Consider the following 17,168-nt stretch of genomic DNA (forward strand, 5'->3'; position numbering starts at 1 on the left):
GTGGTGAAAGACTAGTTCACCAACTTACCATGCCACTAAGTTCCCTTTCCCATTGTTTCTCACACCACAGGAAGCAGGAAGACAAAGGAAAAAAATATAGTTAAATGGTAAGATTGAAGGTGTTATTTACATCAACGTATCCCACAGACAAAGGAAAATTAAACTGTGTTGTAAACTAGCATAAAACACAGCAAGTAAGTCTCAACATGGAATTATTTGAGCCCAGAGGACGTTCACGGAAAATCAGTCAACAGTAAATGAAAGTTTAAAATCCAAACCAAATAAGTGAAAAAGATTGGCTAAACAAGACATTACAGAATCAACTACAGAGAATTGAAAAATTAAATTTTTGTAGTAGACTTTAGCCAGATTGTGTCACATAATGATGTCATTTTCAAGCCTTTTACCACACACTTGCTAAGTGCTTATATTTACACAACAATTTTGCTCCCACACTGGGATCTTTAATTTATATTTAGCAGTGGTGTTATGAACAGTCTTCAGCAATATCTTCTTTCTCGAAGGATATATGTTGATCAATTGCTTTGCACTATACATAATGCAAAAGACTGTCCTTAGCAAGCCACTGCACACTAATCACTGTCCAACAAACTCTGTTGCAATCTTTGAAGAACGGTGAATTTTTCTAAAAATAGTGATTAAGGTTTCTGATATATTTACTGCTTTCCAGACAGGGAAGACGTCTCAGAGGAGATTGGTTCTACATAAGAATTGCTTTTGTTCCTGAAAAGACAAGTTATCTGTCACTATAGAACGAACAGTGTGTTTAAAATAAAAATCAGCAGGAAAGGCTCTGCTTAACTTAAAATGACAAGAATACAATAGGGGGAGAAAGGAGCAAGCCAAAATATGCATTAACATTTCAGCAAGCTGCTTAGTTTTTTCAAGATCGACCTAATGTAAGAGAGTTATGTGAGAAATACTCAAAAAAATCACAGGCATTAGTTCAAAAAATAATCTAGACTAGCAGAACAGCAGAGCTCCCCATTTCAGCAACAGAATCAGATGGAAACTTGCTCCGGGAAGTTGTTCTGGATTAAGAACAGAGATAGACCAAAGACAGACCAATAGAGGCTTGATACTACCTACATTTAGAAGAGATGAAAAACATACTGGATTAGGCAACTGAATTACAAAAGAACAACCCTGGCAGACCAGGTTGTCACAATATGGATTTTTAGAGACTGCCTATCAAGGGGAAAAATATGGACACAATGCGAATAGAATGGCTTATAGATTCTTCTGTTGACCTGTACTGGTCTATTTGGTAAACTGCCATTCTAACCTTTTAGAAGTTTTTAGGAGTGATCCCAAGATCTGCAAGTCTTCCCTGGATACTTTATAATTGAAAGAAGACTAAGATTAATTAATACAATTATGAAATACCTAAGAAACACTGACATTTGTGGGACAAACTAGAAAATCCTGTAGGCATACGAATAAAACAGCCAACATAGGAAACCTAGAGAGGATATATGCAGATGTATTTCAACTTTCAAAACTATTACCTTTGAGTAGTTTTTGCAGAAATTACAGAAGTTTCTGTAAATAATTTAGCTTATTCTAATAACGAAGATATATAAAATATAAAACAGAAAACAAGAAATAATACCATCTGACTATATTTCCTAAGAGTACGAAATTAGATATGAAGTTGCCCATACCACCACATATACACTATTATACACTATACCTATTGTCATTTCAGATCTTTACCAATGAACTAGATGAGGAATCATACATGTAAAGAACCCAAAAACTATGTAAGGCCAAGCAAAAGTTTGGTTCAGAGGAACATAAGAATATTAGGAAAGAGAACAAACATGTAGGCTTATGTCAAACAGTCCACTGTTGAGTAAAAGCAAAGAAACTTTATTTTTAAATAATGATTAGCATAATGGAAAGCTGAACTGACTCCAACATTTAAAGATCCAAACATCTTAATGCACACTTAACAAAAATCACAATGGAACAACATATCAATATCAGTAACTGAAATATTACTTAATGGCATGTCTCTAATGACTGTATCATTAAAGATAATACGCACAGCTAAGGAGCATGTACTGAAGGTACCAAAAAATTATTGAAAGATCTGGTTAGGAATCTGATTGAATACATTCTTTTAACTTTTGCAATTTGGTTTGCAAGCATTTTTGGTAACCACTTAGAGTATTTACAGTGCTGACACTGAGGCGCTGGAGAATGGCAACAGAGTTGCTGAAGGGTGTGGAGCACAAGTCCTGGGAGGAGTGGCTGAAGGAGCTGGGATTGTTTAGTCTGGAGAAAAGGAGGCTCAGAGGCCACCTTACCACTCTCTACAACCGCCTGAAAGGAAGATGTAGCAAAGCAGGGGGTGGTCTCCAAGCGTCAGGACCAAACGAAACAGCCTCAGATTGCACCAGAGGATGTTTAAATTGTCTATCAGGAAAATTTTCTTCACTGAAATGGAAGGCTGGCATTAGAACACACTGCCCAGGGAAGTGGTGAAATCACCATTACTGGAAGTGTTAAAAAAAATGGTGGACATATTATCTGGGGATCTACTTAGTGGTGGTGGTTTATTTATGGTAGTGCCAGGTTAGTGGTTGGACTTGATACATTATCTTAGAAATCTTTTCCAAGTTTAACAATCCTGTACTTCTAGGATTCTAAAGGAAATCAGCTGGGCCTTCAACCATGCTATTTGTTATGTTAAACTCTGTTTTGGATAATGCTCTCTTACAGAGGGAAGGGGAGTGGAAAGGGGATTTCACCCTTCCCAGAAAGCACTGCAGCTTTAAGAAACCTCCAACACTACCCTAAACAAGCACTGCTTTCCCTACATGTACTGCAGGAAGGCAGAATGGCCCAAAGACTCAACACACATACAAAACATAATTGTGTGATACTGCAGTGCAACCAGTCAAGATGCACACAAGTCTGCAATAGTCTCCACCTCTGCAGCACAGACAAAAGCCCTAAAACCCATTTTCACACCACTTGGCCTGAGGGCCAAGGATGCCTTTCTAGGAAGTACACGTTGAGCACCTAAAAGCAGAATTGAGACTAGATCCAGAAGATCAATTTGAATCTCTCTGAACTGATCCATGTGAGGGAATTTCTTCCCATACCAAAGTGGCTTCATACATACCAGGTCAGTCAAAATATTTTACCGTGTACCACTGCTAAACTGAACAGAAGCTCCAGTGCCACTGCAGAAAGCTAATACATTCATAATATAATATAATATAAGTCTCCTCATACTATTTATGATGCAAGGTGACAGAATGAAAAATTCCAATTACAATGTAAACCAGCTTTACAGTATGTCCTAATGCAACACTGAGAAATGGTAAAGGACACAGGTCATTTATTGAAAAAGCATGGTATAGTCAGGCATTGTCATGGGACACATACATGGCTCATGTTTTCCATCAGTGAGTGCTCAAACCAGTTTTTTTTTCTTTAGAGACAAAACTTGGAATAGGTTCCATTATAAGTTTACCTGTTGCAAAACAATGGGAATCCACTTTTCCTTGCCTTCTTCAGCTACTTCCAAAGTGTATTTACTTCTATTTGAAATCATAAAAAATGGAGTGAAGGTTACAATTCTAGTAATATTGAAACTGCTGTTGTTTATGGTGACACCAACCTGTGAACAGAAAGACATTATTTTAAGTACACATTTTTACCCCATTTATATCTTGTGAAAATAATGAATTTGAAAGATAAATTTAACTCACTTGATATTCCTTTTTATGACTCTTGCATTTCACAGAACCATGACTTCCAACAGTGTCCAATGAAAACTGATCAGACAGTTCACTGTCAGTTACCCTAAGTTGTACCTGTGAAGAAGCACCCTGAATTAATTTTCAATTTACAAGTCACTGACAACATTTAAAATTATATATAAAGTATGCATAAACATAAATGGAAATACTGGTGTTTTTATTGAAAAGTCAGGACATAACAACTGCCAGTATCATCTCACAAATGTATTTTCCACCATGCTTAGTTATAACCTATGTGGAATAAGCATTTTAAGTGTAAGACACTCCAGAGGAAGCATCACATAAAGATTCTTTAAAAAACTTATCATAATTAAAATTTCAAAGGAAAATCAATGCACTGTTGTAATCTCTCTCATTTATCCATCAGTAACATTCAGCATTAAAAAACTCAGGAAACTCAAACGGTAAACTTAACCTTAGCATTCTATGAACCCAGAACCAATCTACCAACCACCATTGCAAGTATTCATTTTTCAAGTAGCATTCATTTTTCAAGTACCCCAGCTTTACATTTCCTACACAATTTCTACGTCTTATTTGGAGTAAGAACCTTTACTGACAGTTTAAATCTAAAACGAAATTGTTTTATTTAGAAAACACTTCTCAGTGACCTTTTTCTTTCAAAGTGAGGATCTCATTCTTAACAACACCTCTGACAATGTAAATTTCGTATCTCAAGCATATCTGACAACACTCATTTTGAACACTGTTTTTAGACAGAGATATTATAGGTTTCATGCCCTTTACAGAGCATAGGATAGAGTAAATAAATTTTAAAGTGTAAAAATGCTTTCATACAACAACGTAAGGGAGTACAGGGCTGTCAGATTTGCAAAATACAATACCTTATTATTTTGAAGGAAGTTTTTAGGCTGGAAAGTAAAAAGGAGGGGCTTTTTGTAATCTGGAGGATGCTTGCGGTGAATACCATCAGCTTTGTATTGTAACATTCGACCGGTTTTATTCACCATCCAATAGGGACTGTGAATTGCTATAATCATCTGCCCAGTTGTGTAGGTCACGTGAACAGCAATATCCAGTTCAGTCTTATCCAGCTCTGTGACACAGTGAAATGTTGTGAAGCTGATATCAGGCAGATTGCTTTTTATATGGTACTCGCTTCTCCAGTTTTGATCAAGATAGTTAAGCAACTGCAAATCTAGTTTTGTTTGGTCCAAGACTGCATTATGAATCTGGACTGAACATCCTTCTTCTAAAGTGTCATATTTGTTCCCATTTCCCTTAAAAAGACAAGCAGACACCAAACAGGATACATTTACATGAATCACACACAAAATTCATATCAACTTTTATGTTTTAGCTAGCTTTAAAAATTATGACAGAAGTTATTAGGCACAATTTTAAAATATCTTTTGTGTTATTTAACTATGTTACTTTCCTAAACATCTACCTTAAAACAATATTTTGCAAAGAGAACCCTAATGCATGGTAATCAATGCTCATCATCAAAAGCCCATCTGTCACCAAATTCAAATACACATATGTTCTTAAATGATAAATTTCCTCAACACAGTACTTTCTTCGCTAAATTTAAATTCGTAAGAGACATACAAAGATGAGCCTGTTACTTCCATACATTTGGTACAAGCTATGGTCTCCAGTCATAGTAATTGTTTATTTGTGATGAAGTTTTACTATTAGATTCTAATATTTGAGGTCAAATACTAAATATTAAGACCATCTGAAAAAAAATCTGTTCCCAACTGTATTTCTATTATCCTAAGTGACATCAAGAAGGAGTGGGACACAATTATACCAGATCCATAGAATGAAACATAAAGTGCTGAGGAATCAATGTCTACACTGCATGTTTTAGGTATTTTACTCAAGACTGTCTCTCATCTGGCACTGGAAAGAATGCCTGCTAACATTCAAAGTGCACCTAATTGTTTAATTTCATCTGGAAAGAACTTGAAGTCTGGCACTAGGCTGCAATTCAAGCCAAAACCTGACAAAAAAGGCAAGCCTATGAGAATTTGTTAAAATAATGCTACTGCTGAAAGTCAGTGACTGCACATAAAATGCTAACACAGGGTGATCCACTTGAGGCAGGCTTCACAGGAAAAGCTGCACTATTTAATTAGGCTCAAGACGCACTTGAGCAACTGAGTGACTCTCACAGGGCCAAACTTGTACAGTGCTACATTTTACTTTGCATATATCTAAAGAATGGCTTAATAACGCCACATGTCACATTCTGTGGTAATATTTCAATTCTGTAAATACAGACTTTATTAGACTATGTAAGATGTATGCCCTTATAAGACCTGTGAACTTGCTTCACAAATACTCCATCAGAATCCCTTTGTTCTAATCTCCATTTCAACCAGCTTTAACATTATAAGTGGGAAACATTACTAAAATTCAAGCATTATGTAATTACCTCTACAGAATAAGTTATTTGATAAGGAAGAAGATTGCGGAGAAGAACAGAAGGCCATAAATGCACAACATATGGAAAATCCCATTCATCTTCTGCACATAATGATGTCGTCAATGAATCTTTTACAGGAACAATATTGATGATAAGTGAGTGGTTAGTTGACCTCACAGATTGGCATTTCCTTTGCAATAAACTGTCAACATTTTTCATAATATCATCAAATGTAATTCCTTCACACATATCATATTCTCCACCCACTCCGTTTTCATTGGCTAGTGGTTGCAAACTCAGTATGGATCTGTAAATGAAAACATTTTTAGACACTTAATACGGGACATATTAACACTTAATATGCAACAGGGACAGTCTAATATTACTTGGATTTAGGAAGATTTCTGGCAGTAATTTATTGCCTGCCTTTATCTTGATTAAAGGAGGAATCAAAAGATGGACTGGGTCCCAAGAGTTTATACTATTGTAACAGCTGGGGTTTTTGTTCCATACCTCCACACGCTTCCCTTACAAAGAAAGGGTTATTGGAGATTCTTATGAAGAGACTACTGAATTTCCTTACATGTGCTGCTCTGTTCCTGTTCCAAGCTAAAGGTCTGGATCAACAACTTACTCCTATAACAGATACGCAGAAAGTGCCCTTCTTTTCAGTCCCATAAAACATCAAGTTAGTTCATGGATTATTTACATACATGGCTTTTATAAGGCAGAAGCTTTAATCTAATACAGCTGCTCCTCACTGAAGATTTGTTTTAACATTTCCTGACTGCCTAGTGGAACTCATCTGTGCAATGAATCCGAACATTACTAAATCTCATTAATGAAATACAGATAGTTAAAATATCAATGAATTAATGAATCTACAGTAAAATGTAACTTAAGTAATGAAGAAGATACAAAGCTTTCATTGTAAAAAAAATGAGGAGAGTGTTTGGGGGAAAACAGAAGGAGGAAAGAGTCTCTGCAACCATAAAAAAAAAATTAAAGCAAACCTACCTACCTAAAACTTGGTGATAGTTCAGCTAAAATGTACATGCAAACTCATTGCAGCTTTGTTATTAGATTGAATGTGATAATAACATGGCTATGCTGTAACCCAAGTTTTTCTAAGGTGATGAGTCTTCTTTTACATCTTTGATAGAGTTTAAGTGTATATCTTTTAATCTTTTACTTCAGAATCAAAAAATCAAAAGAAGCCTTTTCAGAAAAAAACCAAAACTGCACTAACTCACCAAACATCACCCCACTAAGAAGTGTACTGTGTGAATTACAATCACTGTGTTCCAGAAGTACCTGAGCTCAGATTCTTAAAGTAGCTTAGCTAATTTAACTTGTTCATAAAAATGGATTTCAAAATTTTAGCTTAAGACTACCTGCCCTGAGAAGATCCTATCCAACAATGAGAGCACAGTATTTTTTCAGTATTAGGTAGCAAGGGTAAACAATTTTTTTAGCATAATTGTATGGATACAATAATAAAAAATAAATAAACATATTCCACAATAAAAGAAAAATACAGTAAAGTACCTGTAAGAGGAAAAGGGTATGTTGAATTCATTTTCTGGTGAAGCAGTCCCTAAACATCTTCCTTCTTCAAAAACATTTAACGGGATTGAAAAGTGATTCCTTATCTATGTAAAATAAAAATCCAGCAACACACATTAGGAAAAACTGTAAGGACAAAGTATTTTGAGCTTAATAAAGCAAGAATGGGAAGTCTTGTTTTTCATTTTACCCATTTACCACTCAAGGTCAGTATTTCAGGTGAACTGTCTCTAAAACAGCAAATCTTTTTAAATTATCTGGTTGTGCAGTTTGATGCTGTATTTTGTTTATGAAATAAATATATTAACTGCAAAATGCTTTTCAAGGAGAAACACAAGACTGAAAAACCAAAGGCAACTAAATCTCAACTATATGGTACCTTTCCGAACAGTGGTCTCCTAAAAGTATAATAGATACAAGGTTCAAAAATCCATAAAGTGAAAGTGTAAGGGAAGTCAGAAGTTTAAGGTTAAATCAGTAATGTCCATTATCATTCAGGGGCATGTAGTTATCTTTCTTGCAAACATTATTTTTTATTTATTTCAGGGTTAATTTAATGGCATTAATTAGCTCTTAGAAATAAAAAATTTAAAAAGAACCAAACAGTAAATTTTGTTATTAATCAAGTCATAAACCACTTTGAATGAAAAAAAGCAACTGAAATGAAACAAGAACACTATCACTATAGAACTGTAATACCTGATTCATCACTGTAGCTGTAAACCACATAATGTCTATCGAAAACACTATTCAATCAAAAGACATATACACTTGAAGGTCTCACTTTTCAACTGACACTGTACTAAATTTGAAATTAACATATCAATGGTACAGGATGAAAGAAACGAAATAACCTTGATTGAAGGATAACTTATGGAACCAAGGTAAGATTAAAAGAAGTTTGATCCCTTCGTACAAAGCAAATAGTTCAAGAACAAAATTAGAGCCAGTATTAGTTAACATTACTAATGAATTACCCTGATCCAAAATCTGATTGATGTCTACCTGCATCCAACCCATCTGTCACTTTGAACAAGCTTTTTATTCTTGAAAAATCAAACACAAAGCAAAGTTATATGAACCATTCAGTTAAATTTTTAAAGTATGTTTTTTCAATGTTTATTTGAAGACTACAGGATCACTTTCATTCATTAAAAAATTTAATTAATACATTATGGATATATAATGACCTGAACAGGGGAACGTATAGTTATCGTCTTGCTTCCTTCAACAGTGTCAATTTGGCAGACAATGGACCTTTCAACACCCGATTCCTCGTGTCGCACTTTGTAAATACATCGACCCACTTTTGTCAATGGAATCTTTTCCACAGCAGAATGATTATGCGGACCTAGAATTTGCGAGATGAGACATGAAACACTCAAAAGGAGCATAAAGAAAGAGCTGAAAGACAAAAATGTGCATTCAATAGAATTTTCTGTGTCATTCAATCTAATAATAAAAAAATGCCCGTCAGATGAAAAAGTACAAGCAGCACTCTTAATACGCTGCTCTTGCAGTGTTACTAAGGAAACGGCAAAGATTCTTTTTTTGCTACAAGGAAAAGAGCAAATGGGTCCATCACTCAAACATTTAAGTGGGTTTTGCTACTGCAAATAAAATTAGTGCCTCACAGGAAATGTTTACAATGTTTACAATGGCTTATTAACAAGGTACAGCTTTTATATTGTAAAAACAATTCAACTAGTACGTCATATGGTCGAGTTTTAAAAACTGCCAATTGCTACAATAAATCACTTCAAATTGTAAACACAAACACCATTAAAAACAGTTAAATTTTAATTTTAGCTTTAACTGTGGTTTGTTTAAAATTATTTAAAACTTTTTTTTTTTAAAAACATCCCTCTTAAGAGTAACTTCTGTAAACACACATATATACAGGAATCAATTCTAAAACAAAAATTATTTTGAGCAGTTGAATTCTGCAATAACATATCAATGCAAACAAATATCTGACTGCAATAAAGATTGTTACATAAATCATTTATCACAGTAGAAAACCTAGGCTGCAAAAATTAAGAAGCATATTTAGACGTAAAGGCTAAAGCAAGATTTCAAATACTGCCACACATCTAGAAACACTCCTTTCATGTTATGTAGTCCTCCAAAATTTACTGAACTGTACAAGACACTGTATTACACATGATAAATATTTATAAAAACAGGAGATGTATGAACTTTGGAACTTACAGATCTGAATGTAAAATCTCTTCCTACTCAGTGTTGTCATTGCTGTGAACTGGTCACTCTCATTTCTAGTTCTGACAAATTCCATATTTAAACACTCTCTGTCTTCTAAATGAAATAGTTTTGCTCCAAATTCAACATTAAGGACACTGAAGGAATCACTAGGCGAGACCGTGATGGGAAGTCCTAAAGAATTGATTATTACAAAAGGTGCTCGGTCTTTTTTGAAGATGTCTGAAGTTTGACTAGCTGCTTCAGCAAATGCCTAGAAAGCAAAGAATCAATACAAAACCAACATACTGAATAAGACTTCACCAAGATGATCTCTGCAAACATTCATCTAGCAATTCTAACACTGCATAGTTAAGAAATCTTTCTTACCGTGCCCAAGTTACTCAACATTTGCAGTCCTAACTTGGAAAGTGTAATATTGAGCTGGTCTTTTGAGGAAACATTTATTACTGTTTTATATTCTGGAACTTTGTAGGTCTCTTCTTCTTCTTCATCTGATTCAAACAGCGCTTTTTTAGCCTTCTTCATCTGAAAGGAGATGTTTAAAGAATTCTCATCTGACCACTCATTCTGTAGAAGGAAGTTTCACCTCAAGACTTTCTATGTCTCCCTTTCCCATACCTATGTCCTGCCATGGTTTTCTTTTTTGTTGTTGTTGTTCATGTTTTTAATTCTCCAATAAAAATGAAAGAGGGAGAGAATAAATAAGACAAGAGACAAATTATATATTCAGGAAGTCAATGAAATTCCTGTAACAGTAGTTAAATTTATGATTATTCAAAAGTAAAGAAAATATATAGTAACTACTAACATATCCAGTAAATACTGTGTGATAACATTCATCTTAACCTATTAAGTAACACTGTGTAAGAAGTTACATATAATTGATTTCCTAGTGTTAAAACAGTCCCCAAATTTAGTCTTTATATGTTTCCAAATTAAATAACTATTTTGTTTTCATTTGATTGAAAGAAAAAATTAAAAAAATCTGATGGAATACATTTCTCCAGCCTCCAACAGTTCTGGAAATTATGTATTTCTAAATGTTATATTTCATATCTGGGTGAGAAGACATGAGGTTTTACTCATTATCTTCTACCTTTCTCCTGCATTAGGTCTCGTACCTTTATGGAAAATTGTCAGGGATATTTTTAATAGCAGTTTCTTAAATGCAGTATCCCAGTCCATAATCTTTATCCTTCTGTGAGTATTACTGTAGGAAGTTTTTGATAATAATAGTCCTAAGAAAAGGGCGGGTTTTCTATTCTGAGCAATGTCTCAGGTTAAAAATACTTGAACAGTTTCGAAAAAAGTCAGAAAACAATTAAATAAAACAGTTAAGACAGAAGGAGGAAAAACAAAAGGTACCTCCCATCCTTAGATAAAGGCTAGACTATTTCCACGAAAGATGAAAATGAAGTGGTAAGAGCACTATTCCCACAGTACTCTTTGTGCTGCTCAACAGCTATCAGTTTTTCCAATACAATTCTGCTACACCTACTACTGTAGAACAAGAGCAGTGGTTTGTCTTTCCAAAGTCACTGAATGCATCATTAGCATATGGCCTAACAGAAAAACTGATATAAAGACATTACGATTACCTAGCGCAACTTGAATAAAATTTTGCCACCTGAAAGACAATATTTCACAGATGTGGGAGTCTGAGTATTTCCTTGTACAAGTTTCATTCACTACTTGTGAAAAAACTCTCAGTAACCAACAAGAAAGAACAAAATTGTTAGATGAAAGGTGGAGAGCATTTGTTTTTTCTAAGGTACTGAAATGCAATATGTGAGTTCAGCTTTGGAAACTATACCTTGATTTCAAGAATCCATGGCTTGAATAAATCAGTCTTCTCAACTTCTAGCGGTTCAAGCAAAGGTTCCCACACGCCAAACATCTCGTTAAAATAATGTACCTATCAAAATCCAGAAAGCAGTTAGGAATTTACATAAAACTTAAATTAAAAATTCTGATTTACAAGTATATTAATTATTTTGGTAATCTAAAATATTCATAATCAGATTGCACTTTCAGCTGCCACCATAAGATGAAACAAACACATTAGAAAAATAAATGAGGCAGTAAAGTCTCTACTGTAAAGTCCCAGGTCCAAAAAAGTGGTAAAAATTGTGCCACTTAAAATATAATTTTGCCTTAAACAGTAGGCACTGGAATTCAAAAGCACTATAAATAAGGAAGAATCTACCTACAACAATCACTGAATTTTATGTCACTAATTTCCAAATATGAGTCAGTTTGGGTGTTTTATGAACAACACTTGAACTACATTGTATTTTATAGAAACAACACATGATATATTCTATTGCAATTTTAATTTAAGATTATTAGAGAGTTTTAGCCCGTTGCCATTCCAACATTTAATACTGATGCAACAGGTTCTGATGCAAGTTCTTTAGGAACTTGCAAAGAGCGTAAATGTGAGGCTGCATAACACCAATTACTGTGCCATTAATTATCATTACATCTGAGGCATTAGATTTTCATTTTAATTTAACTATCTTAACACCTCATTCCGATCGTGCTCCCACAACACATACCTGTAGGAGTTTAGTCATCAAATATGAGGGTTATTTTTCTTTTCTTGTCTAAATAACGTGTATATAACATTTAGACAGTGGGATTTAGCATCCCGAAAAACTCTGGTTTCTTTATGTAGGATTCCTCACCTCTAGCTCAAGATGAGAATGCAGGTTGATTAGAGTACTCCAGTTCTTGACTTCTCCAGCAAATGAGGACTTGGCTAAAAGCATTGGTACTGTTCTGTGCCCAACTCCAGCTTCAAGTGTTAGAAAAACAGATTCTATATTAATTTTCAATGACTCTCCTGTAGGAACCAGTTCAGTGGTTGGATTTTTATCTTCATTTTCATTTGTCTCTTCAAGAAACCACATTTTCAGATTTTTTATATCTTTCTTATTCCACAAGTCAGGAGGAATTTGACTAATCTCTTCTTCTGTTGTTTCTGCAGTTTGATAAAGGGCTGACGTAATAGTAATTACTGTGTTTATGATTATTGGTGAAACCTACAAATAAGAAATTGGAATAACTGGAAATGAGAATCTAGTACAGAAACAGCTACTTTCAGACACAAAAGTATAATGAGTATGTTACAATAACAAAACACTTGAGTTTTCTACAGGGCTCTCTTGTTTGAAAATAATTCCCTTCCACAAGCTATAGTTCGATCTTTTCAGATTTTCAGCCCCCACCTTATTTCCAGATGGAAGCTTTCTAAACTACATCATTCAATGATCTATCTGAACACTTCAAAACTTATCTCTGCACACCATGCCATTTCATAAAACACAGATTTCAAAGCCGAAGCATAGCGACAGAGTTGTTCATTTTCAATATTATTTGTTCTGACATGCTTAAACAGGTAGGTGGCCTAATGAAGAACAGGAACAATTCCCCACTTCAGTCATTCCTGAAGCAATTTCATAGCCTGCTGAGTGCGAAGTAGGAAACTAAAAACACAATAGACGTCTACTTACTTCTATTGTTAGAGATTTAATCGTTAGATCAGCTGTCTGTGGATTAGTACCCGATTGTTTCATTTCAAAGAAGAAGTCACAAGGCTGCAATACCTACACAATAAAGTAAAAACACGTCATATAGAGAAAAAACTATTTTTAAAAACTTACTTTGAAATCATACACATAACAAGTACTGAAGAAAACTTACCATTATTTCATTCTTCAAAATTAAGAGAAACTTGAACACTAAAAACATGTTGAAAGGAAAAAGTATCCAGAATTATCATTAAAGATTGAAATGTCAGCTACAGTAAAACACATTACACTTCAGTAACTCCACTTTTTAGGTAAAGTCTGCAGATGCCTTCAATGCACTGCACCACCATGCCTCTGACTTCTGAGAACCAGTTTTTCAGTTGCAACACAGCAACAACACAGTTACAGTTTTCCTGAATAACAATGTAACTGTTGGAATCACAACCACTCTGTTCCAACTTTGTTTGGCAGTCAGTCCCTGAACGTTTTAACTTGACGAAGTTTACCAAATCAGAGGTATGCTATAAACAAAATCAGTGCTATGTTATTAACAGAGCACTCAGATGTAATTAGACTCTACTGACACTGTTCAGATATGAAAATTTGCTCTCCAATCCCTATCTAGGATAGTAAGTCTTTCAAAAACTATAATTTCAAACCATATTGATTTTGCAATCTTTTCTGACATCTCTCTCCATGTCTGCATCAGGTGCTGGAGGCATAAATATACCCTGAATCAGTTTGACCACACTTTCCCCAAATGAATTTGATCTAACAGAAGCTTTTGTCCACAATATTATTTTATACTCTACTGCTCAAATTACCTTTTTTTCTTACTCTTTATTATATTCAGGAATGAAAAATAACATATTCCTCTTTAGACCAACACACTTGTGAGAAATACACAAAAAACCCCTCATCATTGGTGCTATTTTTAATCTGGAGGTTAGTTTCCCTACTTGGCGTCTGGACAGGGCACTTGTGGATATGGTTTAGGGGTGACTATGGTAGTGCTGGGTTGACAGCTGGACTAAATGATACTGAAGGTCTCTTTAAGTTTTGATAATTTTGTCATCAAAAGGATGAATTCGTGTAACCCAATTACTTTACCAGACTAAAATTAGATTGTTTAGAAAACCTGGCTTCAGAGGTTTGCTTACACACGTTTTAAAAAGGAGCAGTTATGCTGCTACCTGCAGGTAAAATCTATTTTTTTTTTTGACTTTTCTCAAGAACTTTCTGAATCTTTCAAGGAAGGTACTGTTTTAAGCACTAAAACCAGTGTCCTATGAAGTTTTTTTTCCCTATCTATAGCACAAGCATCCTGTCAGATTCAGGCCTTTTTCCCTGTTCCTACAGTCTGAGATAAGAGATTCCATCAGAAGATATTCCTGTAAACTTGGGAACAAGGGAAAACTTGGTGTGAAGTCTTTCAATAGCTTTCTACAAAGAAAGTCACATTTATACCACGTTTGTCAACTACAAGAACGGATGTCGAACATCTTTGTATTGTGTTGGGGCTATCAGTGCCAAGTGCATCACTTTCTAAATGACTAGGTTAACATTTTAGTGCAATTAAAGATTGTGTACACCCAAGGAGTAAACTGAGCTGCTATGATTCTACCTCAAATTGAGATGAAGGGGAAGCCCCAGTCCTTTCTGCTTATAGCTTTGATCTTTCCTACACCACTCTGTAAGTAAGCAGGCATTAACAGAGAGCTGAAAACATTTGCTCTTCAAAATTCATCTGTGGTCTGGGGACATGTGTAACTGTTGGATATTTAAATTTTTTCTCTGATGCTAAAATATCATCACAGAGTTAACTGAGGTACAGTCTGCTGTAGAGGCATAAAAGCTGAAAGAAGCTCCAGGAGTCAATGCACTTCCACCTGGCCAGTAACTAGCAAGTCTGATTTTCTTGCCAAAATATAAACAGGCAGCATTAATATAACAGATCTGTGGACCTTAACATAAAGGAATCGATGCACAACATACAGTAAGTAAACTATTTCATAATATGCACTTCCCATTTTTCTGTGACACTGTTATTCTCTTACATAGTTATTTAATACAAAGTTTTAGACTGATAGCATTCCAAATTTACTATACTGCATTTGAAATAGCATACACTTAAAAAATTCTATTTATTTGGGTTACGTGGGATATGAAAGATAATTAACATTTTACTCCTTGGGGTTCTTCATTGTACCTTGTCATACAAAGCAAACCCCAATGCCATAGATCAAGATGATGCTTTAGGCATATCAGATAAAAGAGAATAAAATCAACAAAATGTTCACCACCAAATTTTACTCATATATCTGTAGTATACATTTTAATGAAGAACATTTCAAAAATACTTGTATTTTAGTAGTGTAACTTACACAGCACCTTTTAAATACACACAAACTCACCATAGTGAGCAAACTCACCGTAGTAATGTTCCCTTTCCTTTCTTCTGGAAGAAATGGGCATGCTTTCATCTGTATCTCTTTAACAGCAGCTGTCATGTTGTACCTCTCAGGGCTATTTTTAATGAACATCTCACACTGTGTTGTAACCACCAACGCAGGAGCATCACCTCTTGTTAAATCAGCCACAAACACAATCTCTGGGTTTTTAACAACAATGTTCATTTCCATCGTAGATACAGGCTGCACAGGTGCTTCAGAAATATAAATTACATTAGTTTGATTGTTCAAAGATTACATTTCAATTATTTGCTTGTTGTGACTTAATTATTAATATTAATTTATAATTATTATACTTAATAATATTAATTACAGTAGTTATTTAATTCTTGTAACTTACAGGGGAGGCCTAAACTATTTAGGGGTAAGATCTAGCATAACTAGTGTCAGCAAATTTGTAGATCCGTGCAACTGACTTATTTCTTTCTAGGCTCTTCATTGCAGGCACAAAACCATTTAATATCTAATTACTCTTGGGTACAACAAAAGATTCCACAAAGCTTCTCTGTCAAAATGAAAAGGATAACAGTATCACCACTGTTACTATCTCTGACATTAACAAATTTATCAGCTTCACTCCATACCTACATCTGCCAACTCTGATAAGACTGATGCTGGGCACATTTTCTGCTCTCTGGAGTAGCAAACCCACATTTTTCCACAGGACAATAATGCAGTATTTACTGATGCTTAATGTAACCACTTGCAATAAAAATATACTTTCATATAAGACTTCCTTATCTGTTCAGACTTTGATCATCAGCAAATAATCATAACAGGCCTGGCTGAGAAGAACACAACTACAGTATTTAGGGCACAGGAAAATACCACCAAAAAAGCAGAGACTTGCTTTGGTACACCTGAGGAGAAAAAAAAGAGTATTTCCTGCTCGAATGGACCAGTTTTTGATGTCAGGTACTCAATCTAAAAATCTGTTTTCTGATGTAGGAAGAAATGCACATCAGTGGACAAAAGAAATGACAACATTTCTAGGCAGCAATATCAGGCAGGCTGATTCCATGTGTAAGTGCAACACGCTTCATTATTCTTCCCATTTTATTTTAAACATACATTTTTATGTATCTTCTTTGTCTAGTAAGACAAGACTTCACTTGGAAACAAAGACTAAAGGTCATGAATCTATTTCCATGATGCAAAGAAAGCAACATCAATGGTTAGAGGA

The 17,168-nt window shown here is 34.7% G+C and overlaps 1 protein-coding gene across 6 annotated transcripts in view; it reads right to left on the reverse strand.

The window, feature by feature from the left end:
* VPS13A (vacuolar protein sorting 13 homolog A) overlaps nucleotides 1–17,168 on the reverse strand; it is a 108,678-nt gene that overhangs the window by 32,399 nt on the left and 59,111 nt on the right. For 4 of the 6 annotated variants that reach the window (XM_048292950.1, XM_048292955.1, XM_048292953.1 and 1 more), the window contains 13 exons: nucleotides 15,947–16,179; nucleotides 13,497–13,589; nucleotides 12,669–13,025; nucleotides 11,795–11,896; nucleotides 10,348–10,506; nucleotides 9,970–10,231; nucleotides 8,949–9,109; nucleotides 7,741–7,844; nucleotides 6,202–6,499; nucleotides 4,643–5,038; nucleotides 3,747–3,851; nucleotides 3,509–3,655; nucleotides 29–67 (listed from right to left, as the gene is read on the reverse strand). In XM_048292950.1, coding sequence (XP_048148907.1) covers nucleotides 29–67; nucleotides 3,509–3,655; nucleotides 3,747–3,851; nucleotides 4,643–5,038; nucleotides 6,202–6,499; nucleotides 7,741–7,844; nucleotides 8,949–9,109; nucleotides 9,970–10,231; nucleotides 10,348–10,506; nucleotides 11,795–11,896; nucleotides 12,669–13,025; nucleotides 13,497–13,589; nucleotides 15,947–16,179 — 2,456 coding nt within the window. The remainder of the gene's footprint in view (nucleotides 1–28; nucleotides 68–3,508; nucleotides 3,656–3,746; nucleotides 3,852–4,642; nucleotides 5,039–6,201; nucleotides 6,500–7,740; nucleotides 7,845–8,948; nucleotides 9,110–9,969; nucleotides 10,232–10,347; nucleotides 10,507–11,794; nucleotides 11,897–12,668; nucleotides 13,026–13,496; nucleotides 13,590–15,946; nucleotides 16,180–17,168) is intronic. The other 2 variants (XM_048292952.1, XM_048292954.1) reach the window with 1 other exon arrangement.

The sequence above is a fragment of the Corvus hawaiiensis genome, chromosome Z (genome assembly GCF_020740725.1).
Source record: "Corvus hawaiiensis isolate bCorHaw1 chromosome Z, bCorHaw1.pri.cur, whole genome shotgun sequence".
Lineage (NCBI taxonomy): Eukaryota > Metazoa > Chordata > Aves > Passeriformes > Corvidae > Corvus > Corvus hawaiiensis.